This window comes from Lissotriton vulgaris, chromosome 3_1 (genome assembly GCF_964263255.1).
Source record: "Lissotriton vulgaris chromosome 3_1, aLisVul1.2, whole genome shotgun sequence".
NCBI classification, from domain to species: domain Eukaryota; kingdom Metazoa; phylum Chordata; class Amphibia; order Caudata; family Salamandridae; genus Lissotriton; species Lissotriton vulgaris.
In genome coordinates this window covers 1,973,153,305-1,973,168,381 of record NC_141689.1, presented here as the reverse complement: position 1 = coordinate 1,973,168,381, position 15,077 = coordinate 1,973,153,305, and the positions used below count along the sequence as shown (strand labels likewise).

Sequence of the window (15,077 nt, the reverse complement as noted above, 5' to 3'; positions counted from 1 at the left end):
AGGTATGTATGTAATGATGCCATTTATATATTGTTTTGTCAACAAACGTGAGAAATAGATGTGGACGATGCTGTAACACAAATGCATAAACTATTGTATACATTTACATCAGTATTTCATCTTACTTTTATAAAGAAAAACATATAATCTTACCTTGTGTACTCGTAAAGTGCAGGAACAATGCTTGTGTACTGTCTTCTGATGGCTAGGAGAGCACCAGTATAACCGCATAATATCAGGAGCTCATTACGAACTCTAGAAAAGAATAGTATTGATTTGGTGTTTCCAAAGGTAAAGGGGACTCAATATTTGCATTTTTATCAATGGATCAGGAAAACAATGCTGGATTTCAGCCTCAATATTTGAAAATTAAATACACTGTTACCGTGGAAATATAAGCTGGCCAAAACGTGTCAGATATATTCATACTCTCAATATATGGGGACAGGCAACCAAATTTGAACAGCTAGGAGTTGAAAGGATAAGTATGATAGATTTCAAGTGAAGAGGTTACCAATAACAGGTTGAACAAATAGGGGTCTTCTGTAGAAGTAACATGCTGAGACTAATGCTTGCATACTGCATGTGGCAGCGGCGGCCGGCAACATTTCATTATGGTGAGGCCCAATGCCCAAAAACACTCTCCATATATGCTGGAACAGCAGGCTCTGAATAAGGTCTCCTTCATCCTGGTGTCCTGCCGCTCTCCTTGGACTTGGACAGAAAGGGAGGAACTTCCCCACTTGTACAATGCGAAACCAACCAATCAGGATTGGTTGGAGCAGGTGTACTCTGTGCTCATTTCGAGGCTGGGGGCCTGCGGCTGCATTCCCTCGACTGTTTCTCAGCCCTGGGATTGCAGGCTCTGAACTGCGCAGGTCAAATTGGCCAGCTGTAGGCAGCCGGCCAATATAATGTGCGCCATGGCAGAGGCTGGAGTGTAAAAAAGGAATTGCACTAATCAGCCCCACCCCCTGCCCTCCTGCTGAAACAGCGTGAGCCTGGGACACGTTACCAAAATTGTATTTATTACCATTTCCGTGTGGCTGCAGAGTAACGCTCCTCCACCACTGCATGTCAGGTAGACAACCCAGTAATTAAACAAATGATGTTATCTTAATCCTTAGGGAGCATCCAGGGATACCCTTTGGTGTTGATAATCCTGGATACCATACGAAAGACAGATTCAAGTAGCCATGATACATAATTAGTTGTAAGCAGGAACAGGTTGCAGGGTTGGAGAATTACCAACTATAGGAAAGTGCGACTGATCCAGAAGAAAAGGCTACTTATATTATTTAAATGCTTTTTCTGATACAGTGCCGACTGGCCGCTGCGGACACCGGGTGTTTTCCCAGTGAGCCAGAAGGGTGGGGGCTGGTTTTGGGCTGGGGACGTTTTGTTACTGTGGACCAATTTTGCATCAGTGCTAGATAATTGGCTCCCTTTAACAAGAGCAACTGCTGTGTCTCCCATCAGCCCCCGCCCTCCTGGGGGGTAGGTCCAATTTAATGGTTAATTAAGCGTTGTAGACAGTTTTAAGGAATCTAAAGAGGCAGAATAGCATCCATTACAAACAATGTTTGCAAAACTAAGTAACGTTTCCTTCCAATGGATGTTTGCATTGATGATTCTTTATCTTTGAAATATTTCCCCAGCAATACCTACCAAAACTGTAAGGAAGCTTTTGGAAATATTCTAAAAAAGACAATATATACTGACTGACTTTCCTAAACAAAGCTTCCAATGTAGCCCCTGAACTAATACAACAATGATTAGAGAAGCTGTGTAGTGAGACACAGGTGTATGCTTTACAGATACTGCCTCCTCAGTCCTCCAAGAACCAGACAAAGCAGTCCTCATCACCTATCACAAGCTTTACATTCCCTTCATCACGGAAGTGATTAAGGGAAGAGTCCTTGCTATCATTTTTAAGTCCTCCTGGACCTGCACCAAAGGCAAGCTAGTGACACTAAGCTCCATGGAGATCCTAGAAGGCCACTTCTCACTGTCTGCAAAGGAGACCACTACCTTCCATTCAATGCTTGTTACTGCAGGGTTATATTACATCAAAAACGAACTGATACACTGACTTGCTTTCAAGGGATCCTTTTCTAAACACTAGACATTTTAAGAGCCGTAAAAATGAAATTCTAAATTAACAAAGTAAGCAAAACACACATACTCAGAGAGAAGGAAAGCATTTCAAAGAAAAATCCCCATTATGAGGAGAGAAGACATTTGACGTCACTTACCTGGGTAAAACATAGTCTGACCTCAGCCCCCACGGGCTGAATATTGCTTGTGGCCGGGTCCCGACTCCTGTCCCAACGTGGTGATTGCAGCCCAGTTTATTAGACTATATTGTTTTTAAAGATGTCCTAGCTACCACCATAGACACACATTTTGCTGAAAATTCCAACACTGCTTCATCCCCGTTTATAGAATGGGAGGCGTTTGAAGTCGTAGTGAGGGGTGTGTCAATTACCACATTCATTGGGCCAAGGCAGAGTGTCCTACGAGACCGTACACATACAAAAACAGAACTAGAGCTATTGGAGCATGAAACATTGCATGATGATGCATATGTAGACCGACTCCAGGACACCAGAATTAAATAGGCAGAGCTCTTGGAGTGCTTGCGAGTCCTAGACTATATTACCTATACTCAAAAATTACACACGCTCGGTGATAAAGCAGGTACACTCCTGGCCTGTATGATTAGGCCGAAATCGGCACCTACACCTGTTCTTTTAGTAGCCACATCCGCCTGTGATCAATGCACCAACCAGTTAGACATTAAAACAGCTTTCACAAATATTACGCTGGGCTCTATATGACAGTCATTCCCACCAGTCCTTTGAAGACAATGAGGCCTTCATTGATACTTTACAGATACTCTGGGTCTCGGATAACCTACGGGAAGGATTATGGGCACCTCTAACACCTGAGGAGCTTTGCTGTGCTATCAATGAGCTGGCACATGATAAGGTGCCTGGGATGGATGGTTTATACATCAAATTGTATGCCACATTCTACCACCCATTACACGACAAACCCTGGTTACATCACTGCTCAAACTTGGCCAGGATCTGAAAGACCTGTCCTCCCATAGTCCTCCGTCGCATCTGAAAACAGAGTATAAGATATTGAGTAAGGTGTTAGCTAGACGATTGCTTACCTTGCTCCCTGGGCTAATATATATTGATCAATATGGATTTGTTCCACGGTGAAGCACTTCTTTGAATATACCGTGCTTGTACCAGGTTATGTAAGTGGCGAAAAATCTTCAGGAGGCATTTGATACCATCCTCCCACCTTCATTTGCTGGGTCAGGTTCCTATATACTAGCCCTACTGTGAGAACGAGGACTGGAGTACATATATAATCCCCGTACTCAATATTTTGGGGAACCAGACAGGGGTGCCCACTATCACTTCTAATGTTCCTCTTAGTGATGGAACCTATGGCACAAAACCGAAGGCAGCTGGTAGGAGACTGGGGCATCACACAGGGGCCTCAAATACATGCTGTCTCTATGTGCGCGAAGACATGATAGTATAAGTTCCTGACCTCGAAATAGACTTAACACCCATATCTAATTTACTCCATTCATTTGGCAGACTGTCTGGTCTATGTGTCAACCACGCTAAGTCTTATTCATTTTTGTTTAAAGGTCATATAGCTTAAGATAACCTGCTCTTATGTGCCACAAACCCCTCCTGCGCCCTCTGTGTAGTTGGTCTTGCATGCAGGCCCGTGTTGCATTAATCTTGTGGCGTTTAATGGCTTGCTATGATACCATGACTGATATTCCCCAGAGCCCTAGGTTCCATTGCAATTGTCTCTGGCAAGCCTTTCTCCAGAACAAGTGAACCAATAGAGTACGTCGTCCGCTGTTACTAGGGCCTTGGTGTTCTTTTCTATTGTACATATTTGGTTAGAAGAGATACATTTGTTTCCTGGTTAATTGGTTCCAACCGTCCAGTTGCACCAGCCCTTCCTTAAAGCTCAAACCATTAAACTAGCATGTGTTTCCTTCAGGGGTCCTTGGGAGCCTTCCACTTTTTCACATACCACAAGTTAGCCAGCTACATCCATTGGTCTTCCAACATGGTATATAAGCTGCAACCAAATCCAGATCGTGGCTAGACCTTTATCGCTGCTTGAACACACTTCACCCATCCCACTCACCTGCTGAATCACCGAGAATCGAGCAGCACTCTAGTTTTCTTCAGTCCATGCTGAACCAGTAGTTCCAGCAGTCCCAGGTCCATCTACATCTTTGTCATCTCCGTTTCCTGCACTGTGACTCCTGTTCCCCTACAGCTCTCTGGGTCAAGGCCTCAAGATATTCTTCGAACTGCTGGTAAACTGGACGGCAAGGCAAGGTACTTGATATCTGGTTAGTGTGCACTAATCCTTCTAATAGTGTTAGGCAAGACTGAGTGATCAGCACCTTCAAGACTGTAGACATTATCTCCAGGCCACCCCATGATTTCTTCCAGTGCTTCAGGTGTTTTCACACTCCGGACAGTTCTTGCAAACTTGGTGCTTGTACTGTAATAGCGCAAGAACTAAATATACTAGATTTGTGTTTCTCTGATGAACAGTTGTGACAAGAAAAAGCACATACGGGCACTTAATATAGGTGCAGGTTTGATACAGAGATCTGTATTTCAAGTTGATCCTTGGGAGCGCCAAAAACTCCACTCTGTTATGTTTTACCCTTGGGAGTGCCAGAAATCCCAATCTGAATTTTGACTTAATTCTAGGGAGTGCCAGAAACTCCAATCTGTGAATTTGGTTATTCTGCTCTAGTGCAGTGTTTCTGATTGAAGCCTGTAAGTGCATGTTAATGAAGTCAAAATATGGTCATAGTATAATGAAGTTTGTTCACTCTGATGGTAACTGTCTTCTCTTGTTATTTCCACTATATTGCCCTTCACAAAACCCGAGGTCCTGGTCCAGTGCATAACTATGTCACAAATACCATAGGTCTCGGGAGTGCCAAGCCCTGCTATGCAGTGTTGCAAAGCCACTGAGCATATTCAATATCACAAGTCTCTCATTCCTTATTTTATTCCAACCTTCCTTCCCCCCTTCGGTAGTGTGTGATTTACAGAATCTGGTTCGTTGATCTAGTGCAGCCCGAAATCGATAGGAGGTACAGCTTCAACTCGAGTATTGTCTCCACGGTTGGGAGTAGGTGAGTGCATGACATTAGGCACACAACATATATCAGTAGCACATCATATGTTTAAATATCTTGGTATCCAAGTTTATAGAACCAGCGCATATTTAATTGACAGGAACTTAATAACGGCATTATATAGCTGAAATCCCAAATACACTTCTGGATCACATTGCCTTTGTTAGTGCCAGCCCTGTTGGTACTGGCTAAGATGGTAATGTTGCCCCGTCTATTGTGCTATTTTGTTAATTTACCAGTTGTCATCCTGGCTGCAATTTTTTTAACTCTTGATTTGTTATTATTATTATTATTACATTTCTTATATAGCGCCAGAATCGACCCCCGAAGGGGTATCTCCGCACTTGCCTTGGGAACCCGTCCTGGTTTTTCCCTGTGAGATAGCCCCTACAGGGCATCCCCAAGGTGAAAGCCAGGCATCCCGCCGCGGGGGGCCGTTGTGGAGATTAAGCAAGCTTAATGCCCAGAGTTGCAGAGTGTGAACCCATGATTAGGTCAGGCACCGAAGCGAGAATTATCGAGTCCGTGGACATTTGAGCTCAAGACCCTGCCGCGTCGGGAATTGAACACTGGTCCCGGGTCTGACCTCTGCTTCAGGGTCTGCCTGCTCTAACCAGTGAGCCACACTTCTGTTGCTGATAGAACTAATCTGGGGCACTGGGAGGTGCAGGGTTGGCTTACTTAAGATGCAGTTACCAGCTGAAGATGTCGGGATGGGTGCCCCAGACTTCAAGGCTTATTGCTTTGCAGGACAGCTACAATGGCTGTCATACTGGTTGGCAGATTTGCACTTAACTTGAAATGGGTATATCTTACATATGCTATGACTCGGCTCACTACATAGACTGCAAGGACCGGGAGTGACATGGCCACGTTACATACCCTTGCTGCTCATTAATGCATAACCATAGTACAGATGTGCTCTCCAGTACACTAACTCATCCAGAATTATGCTCCTTATATATATATATCACTGAGAGGCCTGCCCACTCCTGTGGGTATGCTCACAGCAGCCAGGCTGAAGCCAAGGGAGAGCTGTGGGGTCACAATGGTGGGGGACCTCTTCTCCAAGGGTGCACTACTGCCCCATTCAGAATTTAAACACTTGCTTGGCTTGCCAGGCTCACTTCTCTCAAAGAACGCTAACCTTCTTCACTATGTCCGCACCCACTGGACACGAAGAGGCACTTAACCTGAGACTCAAATGCTGATGCAAGCAGTCTATGAGATGGGTACCTGTAGATATCTAATTAAGCGGATATACAGGGGTTTACATGCCCATTTATCTACCCCTTTGGCCTCTCTATGGGCTGAATGTGAAGAGGACCTAATTCCAGTCTTACATGATAAAGAATGGCACTTCTTCCTCGAGTACCCAAGCAGAGTCTCACGCAATTCACATTTTAAATGTATTCAATTCTCACTCTTATATAAAGCATGTTTAACACCATTAACACTTCATAAAATCTTCTTCACAGCTTTGCCTAATTGCCCTAGATCTTAGAGTCGGTAGACTCTACAGATCTGCTGCACGTTATTGGCATGCCCTCTACTGACATCTTATTGATAGATATAAAGAGTTTTTTTTTGGTGCTTACAGAGGTCCCCCAGTGGGACAATGTGGAACACCGTTTATTGGACCTATACCCTAGATCTAAAAAATCTGAAACCACAGCGCGTTTGTGGGCCTGCCACTTCTCCTGTTCAAGCAGCAGATTACCAGAGAATTGAAACCCCCTAGAGCATCACTTATTACACGTTGCCTCGACTTCCTTTAGACCTCCCAGAGTATGTGTGGTTTCACTCACTTTCTTATTTGCGTTATTGAAACATGGATTCACAATGGTAATTTGGGATTAGGGTTGTGTGCAGGGGGTTTTACATTGTTTTATGGTTGTTTTTTTCTTTTGTCGCTTGTTTTCTTTTTATAATTGCCAATAGAGGGCCACTATAATTCCTGGAAATTCTCCATTAAGTTACAGTTTTTTTATTTAATTGCCCTGTAATTACTGCTTGTTATGTTCTCTTGTGCCAGACCAACTCAATTGTATGGCTTTATTTGGACTGTATGTGATTTCCCCCCTTGTTTTATTTAAGATAAAAATGCAATAACATTTGGTATAACAATTTTAAAAAATCAGAAGAAAAGCCTTTTGAAAAAAATCCATACCATAAAAAAGACTAGTACATGACGCCTCTGAGCATGACAAAAAGGTTAAAAAACCTATCATAGACCATTTGAACATCCATTTAAATGTCTTCATAAGAACTGGAAAATCTGTGTGGCTGCCCCTTCTTTCCCAGATTGGAGACATTTCAGGTCATTCTCCAACCCCTAACTGTTTTTAATATATGTCTTGAAGGTTCTCCATGTCTTTTCAAATTTATGGATCTTGAATATATGTACCCGATCTTCCCCACCATCTCCCCAGCGTGGTGATGTATTTTGCATTGGGCCAGAGATAGTCTACCAGCTAAGAGGAAATGTGTGATATGGGTTTTTATGTGGAATATAGTTTGTCCTCTAATGGTTATTCCAACAATATTATAATGCGATCTAATGGCAATTCTATGCCTGCAATATTTTGACAATGAGCAATAGTGATCCTTAGTATGATTGACTAAAGGTCAAGACCACAAGACTTGTTTCATTATGCCTCCTGTTTGACAATATCTCCAGGAGATATTAGAACTCTTGAACTTGGGCTTGACCCTGGATGATGTTTATAGGCCTTCTCTTTATATTTAGTACGGATTAAAATTGTTGCCGCTCTCAAAAATGGCCTCCCCATTCTCCTTATCCAGACTCTATTTGAGTTATTTCATCTACTTCGTAATGTAAGAGTACTCCCTTGTAGTTAAAACTTCCATTTTGTAAATATTGCGTAACCCTATGAGTAAGATGTGCCATACCCATGCCTGAAAAATCAGTATAAACAATATTACTCCAGCGCACATCATATATGTTCACTTTCATCCCTTGTGCAATTTAGCACGCTTTTCCCATCAATGTTCCTTGTCGAAATCGACTTTATCATTTCCAGTAGACATATGATGTTAGAAGCCAATGCGCGTTTCGCCCCATTCGCGCTTCCTCAAGGCTTTTGGCTGGTGTATTGCACACTGCTCGTGTTGTAAGTGACGCTTTTTAAAAAAATGTTGTTTATTAATTTTCAGAGAAACACAGTACATACATTTAGTTAGAAATAGTACATTTCTAGGGTATATGCAAACTGTATAGTACCGAAATATACATAAGATTATTAATTATTTACCAGGATCAGAATAAAAACAACAGGTAACTGTCAGTACTTCCCTTGGAAGTGCTACTGGATTACTAAAATCCAATGTATCCCAGAGCGAGATTTAGTTATTATGCACTTCCAGTTGTTCATTGAAATAAGACGTCTATATGTCGTTCCTCCACCATATACTGAGTCAGGAAGCCATGATAAGTTCCATCACAAAGTTTTCGCAAATCCATTCAACGTGCCATCTCCATGTACCGGCAGCAGATGGCGATGGCACGTTGAACAGATTTGCGAAAACTTTGTGATGGAAGTGTGTAAAACGCCAGCCAAAAGCCTTGAGGAAGCCCGAATGGGGCAAAACGCGCGCCAGCTGTGGATCATTGTCATTTAAGAAATAAAATTTGAACTTCTAACATCATATGTCTACTGGAAATGATAAAGTCGATTTTTGACAAGGAACATTGATGGGCAAAGAGTGCTAAATTTCACAAGGGATAAAAGTGACCATATATGATGTGCACTGGTGTAATATTGTTTGTATTGTAACTCACTGCCTCAATTCAGGTTGGGCGGGGGGTCTTTGTAGATGCTCCAGGTGGATGCGCATCAAATACCATAGTGGCACTCAATAGTGAAAGTGTAGATCTTGAGATTGAGTCTGAAGCGATACTGGACTAGAAGAACACATATTGATGTGCAGGTCATTATAGCAAATCCACCCTCTTGTATTTTGTCTGAAAAATCAGTATAGTTAACTCTGAATGCCAATATCTTTGAAAAAGCTTCTGATTCCTTGACTGGAATGGAGGTTGCTGAAATATCATTAGAAAAGGGAAATTTTGTATATGGTCTTTTTTAGCAGTCCTTCCTGTTATTGATTGATAGTCATTGATGAGGGGCTCAATATCCAGGATTTTTTCAAGGTTTCGATTTCATTCAGATTAAGTAGAGTTAGGTGTCAAGTGCATACTAACTGACAATAACATAATACCCGTTTTCCAGCAGTATCAGTTACAATGTTTCCATGTACAGATAAAATAGAGGGTTTGAATTGTTCCTTTAGACACAACGTTTTAAGGTGAGATACAAAGGCCCAAAAGACTACAGTTTCCCAAATTATAATTAGGATGAGAGGAAGAATTAGGCCATTCAAAGACCTACCCCTTCAACTTTGAACTCATGGAAAATATGGGAGCAATGTTTCATGATGTAGGGTGTTGAAGGCAGCTGATGAGACAATAATACTATCGAGAGGATCCCCTTGTGTTACTCCCATTCATCAGTTGTTCCCTTTTTGCCCCTCATCTCGGTGGACCAACAGCCCTTTCTACACCTTCCCCCTCCTGAAGACATCTTGGCACCAGGTTGTAGCGAGAGGAATGCTTTCGAGACAGTTCAGAAGTGGGTCACGATACTGCGTGACTCTTTTGTGTTTTGAGACCTGTGGGTGAACTTCCTGAGTGGCTGCTAAACTTCCCTTGTTTATGTCTACCTCCTAATTAAAACTGCTATATATTCCCACCTGCTTCCCGGGGACCCAGACTAAGTGTGACTTCGGCTGTGTATGGCCCAGTGTCCGGGAGACATGGTTGGTTATCTTCCATTCGGAGTATAAGACAATTGGGAGGCTGGGGCTCTGGAGTCTGCATGGTGTGATCCATTGACTGGCTGGGTACAAGTGGCACAGCATTAGCTTTGCCAGGTTCGAATGTGTGTGTAAGAGCGTGCTATATGGACTGGGTGAAACCTGTCGCACTGTGTAGTAGTGTTGTGTGATTGGGTGTGTGTAAGTGGGAGTGATTGTGTGCAGATCACCTGTGATTCACGTCACTGACCAGCGTTGCTGTATTATACGTTGATTGTATGCCAAAAGTACAATACCTTTGACATTGGAATTACACGCATTGCTCTGGGCCAGGTCATGCTAAAAAGTGTTCTATTTTTGTGTATGTGTATATATTTGATATCGTGCACTGCATAAGGGTGCTTTCTCTCAATTGGGGGAGAGGGGGTTAGATTAGGAATTGTACACAGTGTGCATACTCATAACAATACAAGTGGGCCCAGTACTGCTAGTGATATTTCCAAATGTGCTTTATGCCCAAAAGTATTTGAGGTTCATGGTATTATGATTGAATATGTGTGTTGAATATAAATGCCTTTACAATACATTCTGTGTGGTCTCCTTTGTGGCACTCAGTGTAATTATCGTGAGTGATTGCTATTCCTTTGCTTTACACATTGCCTCTAATACACTCCTGACTGCTCAGTGCCAAGCTACCCAAAGGTGAGCACTGGTTGTACAGTGAGAGTAATCACCTGCCCTTGACAGGAGTTGCAGGTTCTGCCTGGCTGGGTGCATCCCTTCAGCCATTCAGACACTGCTGGTTCCAACCCCAACCTAAATGTTGAGTGGAATGTATGTTCTTTCACTAAAGTATTGGCAATCTGTATGGATTTCTTTTGGTCTTTTTATCATTTTAGTCAGTTTTACTTGCCATTTTCTTAGTATTCAGAGAGGTATATTAGTAAACAGTAACGCATGGTGATCAAACCAGCCAGCTTTGATGTGGCATGTCATTATTAATGATCTTTGAGGGACAATTTAGGTCATGGATGTTACCTTATTTATGTTGTAGTGGTGAGTTGATTTGAGAGTGATCATATATATACTGCAGATTTCTTTTAGGTGTTACTGATGGTGGGTTTGTAGTGATATTCCAGGAGAAATCACAATTTGATGAACTGTTGTTTGCTTTATGCTGGAGAAGGTAAAGTTTATAGTATGAAGGCAGAAGCTTTTGTTCTGAGTTAGGTTGATCGTTGTCAGCATACGTATTGAAAAGAAAGATCATGTATCATTTGAGATACAGTTCTATTTGTCTTTATCAATGACTATAAGGCAGTTTTTTTTACCATGTTAACAGGTAATCAATGTAATCAAAGTATCTGAACAATTAGATAGAATGCTGCATATAGTTTTGAACTGAAGACATTGTTTAAAGCGTGATCAAACGTCATGTTGCATAGGTATCATCATACAGTTGAGCAGCTCATTGTGATCAAGTGAAAAAGTACTTTATACAATCTATGGCACTTGCGTTATGACTGGGGCACTGGGTTATGTGGAAACAGATGGTTATATTGTGCATCTCAATTGTCTCAGTTTTATTTGTCTTTGTGAATGATAGCAAGGCCCTCTTCATTTCTGTCAGTTATGTTTCTGCCTAAGATAATGAGCAAGTCTCCTATGTATCTAAGTCAGTTATCAAAAACCTTTTTCTATATTTCTTTTATCTGGGGCTATCAGTTCAAGCTTTAGCAAGTTGACAGTACCTAAATAATATCTAGCCACAGGCATAGGAAGGCTCAAAACACTAAAAAGTGTATTAGTTGACAAAGTATTTTCCCAAGTGTAGAACAAATTGTCGGAGGTCGAATAGGGCATCTTTTCCTAAAGTGACTCGAAAGGAGGGCTAGAAGCTGGGACATTGTAACTCCCGAACAGTAAACAATGTTAGCTGTATCCAATTCCGCCTATCAACTGGTGGTTTCTTGCACTTAATAATCGAAAGCAGGGTATCTTTGGAATGTTGCTTCTGTCTTATGTTCAAGAGAAATGGCAAGGTTCCTAATGGCACAGGTCAGATGAGGTCCAGGCATTAGTTATGATCTGTCACATGAAATGCACGCTGATAAAACAAGGCATCTGTCTGATTATTAGATTAATGTAGAAAATATCATTATTTCACTTCTCAGATGTGACTACTGTCAAAAAATTGAACTTCTCAACATCTTTCAGAAATTAAACAGAGATAAAATATAAATGGAATATATAGCATGTTGATACACTATCATTGTGAAAGAAAGGGATACATATATCCCTATCCTAAAGGTGTTCAAAGTCATTGTTCTAATTATCAATATGAATGAAGAACAGGATAGAATACTACATATTAAATTCAACGAAGTTTAAGAAAGATAAACATATATCTTTAGATTACCAATGGCCGAACTGCTCTTTAAGAATATTTTTGTTGGAGTATACTGTTTCATGTCCAGATGTGTCATACTCTTAAAGGAAAATGGCAATTGTTTCAACAGTAAAACACATTGTTACCTAAAACTATATTTCAACAACTGCCAATCAAAATGTATGAAAAAATAAGCCATGTTCTTACATAGATTTTCCTGCACTTGGTGAACAGCTTTGAAAAAGAAACTGACATTAAAAAGTACAAGAATAGCTGTCTATACAATATTTACAGCAGTAACAGTGCAAAGTAACACATTGTATTCAGTTGTTGGAAATTAAAAGAAAATGCAACTGTGTGCTGATTTCTGCTCTCGTAATAATGTGTGAGGGGAACACAGCAGACAGTACTGGCAGAACGTTCTAAACAACTCAAGAGCAATTGCTACCAACTGGAGAAGAGATGGTGTTCCACAAAGAAATCTACCGACCAAGACACCCACAAACTAGCCCTCTGCATCTATCTTCAGCACATCAAGGAAGCTAAGAAAGCAGCCATCACCACCCGGATCGACACAGCGGTCAACCACACTAAGGCACTCTTCAAAATAGTCAAGGAATTCTCGAACCTGACAGCTACAGAGAACACTGCCTACCCCTCCCAAGAACTCTGCGACACACTCTTAGACTACTTCCACGGCAAGATTGCTGCTATGTACAAAAACGTCGACCCCCAACCCAATAACCTCAGCAACTATGACCTACCAGTGAACACAACCCAAACTATCCCTTCCTGGTAGCCGCTCACCACCCAATGCACCACAGCCTTTATGTCTTCCATCCACTCAGGGGCACCCACCATTTCCTGCCCCTACCACCTCTTCAACCTTCGAACCAACCCAATCAGCATGGAACTCACTAGTGTCCTCAACAACTCCAACAACACAGCAACGTTTCTAGACAGATGGAAACAAACAGAAGTTAGACCCTTCCTAAAGATAACTTACACCGACCCCACAATCTCAAAAATTATTGACCAATCTCCCTTTTCCCCTACCTGGCCAAAGTTCTTCAGAAACCCATCAACCAACAGCTTACTGCATTTCTGAACCACAACTACCTACTGGATGCCTCACAGGATTCCACGCCAACCACAGCACACAGAATGCGCTAATTGCTGCCACAAGCGACATCAGAACTCCATTCAACCATGGAGAAGCCATAGCCCAGATTCTCCTCGACCTCTCAGCGGTGTTCAACACCTTCTATCACAACACCCTCATCAATAGACATCACAACTTAGGAATACAGCACAACACCCATAAGTGGATTGCCTCCTTCCTTCAGGATGCCCATAGAGCATTTGGCTACCTCCCTTCACCTCCACACCCAAGAACATCATATGCAGCGTACCCCAATGACAATCACTCAGCCACACCTTATTAAACACCTATATGACCCCCCCTTGCAGACATCGTCAGATTCAACAGCCTCAACATAGTCTCCTACGTGGACAACACTCAACTTATCCTCTTTCATAACTTACTTTTCCCGGGGCTCTCAAAACCTGGCTGTTTAACAACTAGCTCAGTATTGTCATCTACTTCTCTGTGCCACACTGTTGTCTGGCGTTTTTCTTTACTTTGGACCACCCTCTGGAAATCAGCACCTAGACACCCACGGGTAGTAGTGCGCTTTAGAAAACCAAATTTCATTTAATTTTCTTTCTTGCTCACCGAGGACCCCAACAACGCCCAAACCAACTTCTCTAGCACCTTGTCCAATGTAGCCAACTGAATGATTTAACTCTGACAAGACAGAGTACTTACCTTTGGGAACAAAAGCTCTGCCTGGGAGAACAGTAGCCAACTGAACTCAGACCAACTACACCAATAGACCATGTACACAACCTAGACATCATCCTCAACAGTCAACTGATCATGAGACGACAAGTCTACGAAGTTGCATCCTCCTGCTTACACACTCTTCACATGCTATGCAGAATCTTCAAATGGATCCATACCAACATCAGAAAAACCCTCACTCAGCAGCCTTTACTTCGGCAAAGCTCTCTACTCCAGCATCTCCAACCAGCTCCTCAGAAGACTCCAGATCATACAGAATGCAGAGGCCAGACTCATCCTGGACCTTCCTAAGTGGTCACACAATTCTCTCGACCTCAGAAACCTCTACTAGCTCCCCATCCAGAAGAGATGCCAGTCCAAGATCCTAATGCATGCCTTTAAAGCCCTACACGATCAAAGACCATCCTACACCAATCAGCGACTGAAAGTCCATCAACCCTCTAGACACCTGCGCTCTGCCTCACTTGCCTTAGCCCACTCCCATCCGTCAAAGCCATAGTGGGAGCCGCTCCTTCTCCAACATCTCCACCAAGACAGGAATGACCGCTCCCTCTCCCTCTGAACAGCACTTTTCTTGGAGGTCTTCAAAAAGAGACTCAAGTCCTGGATTTTCAATGGAGACTCAGCATCCTTAGCACCCAGATACCCCTAGGGGTGGTTGTACCCCACTTTACAAACGCTGATTGATTGATTTAACAAGTGCTAAAGTGTATGTGCTGTCCACTTAAACATGGTATGTTATGTTACCCCAACTTGTAAAGTGCAACAGCTGCCCC

The 15,077-nt window shown here is 42.4% G+C and overlaps 1 protein-coding gene across 2 annotated transcripts in view; it reads right to left on the bottom strand.

The window, feature by feature from the left end:
• WDR17 (WD repeat domain 17) overlaps positions 1-15,077 on the bottom strand; it is a 790,164-nt gene that overhangs the window by 172,488 nt on the left and 602,599 nt on the right. For both annotated transcript variants that reach the window (XM_086962451.1, XM_086962452.1), the window contains one exon: positions 154-255. In XM_086962451.1, coding sequence (XP_086818577.1) covers positions 154-255 — 102 coding nt within the window. The remainder of the gene's footprint in view (positions 1-153; positions 256-15,077) is intronic.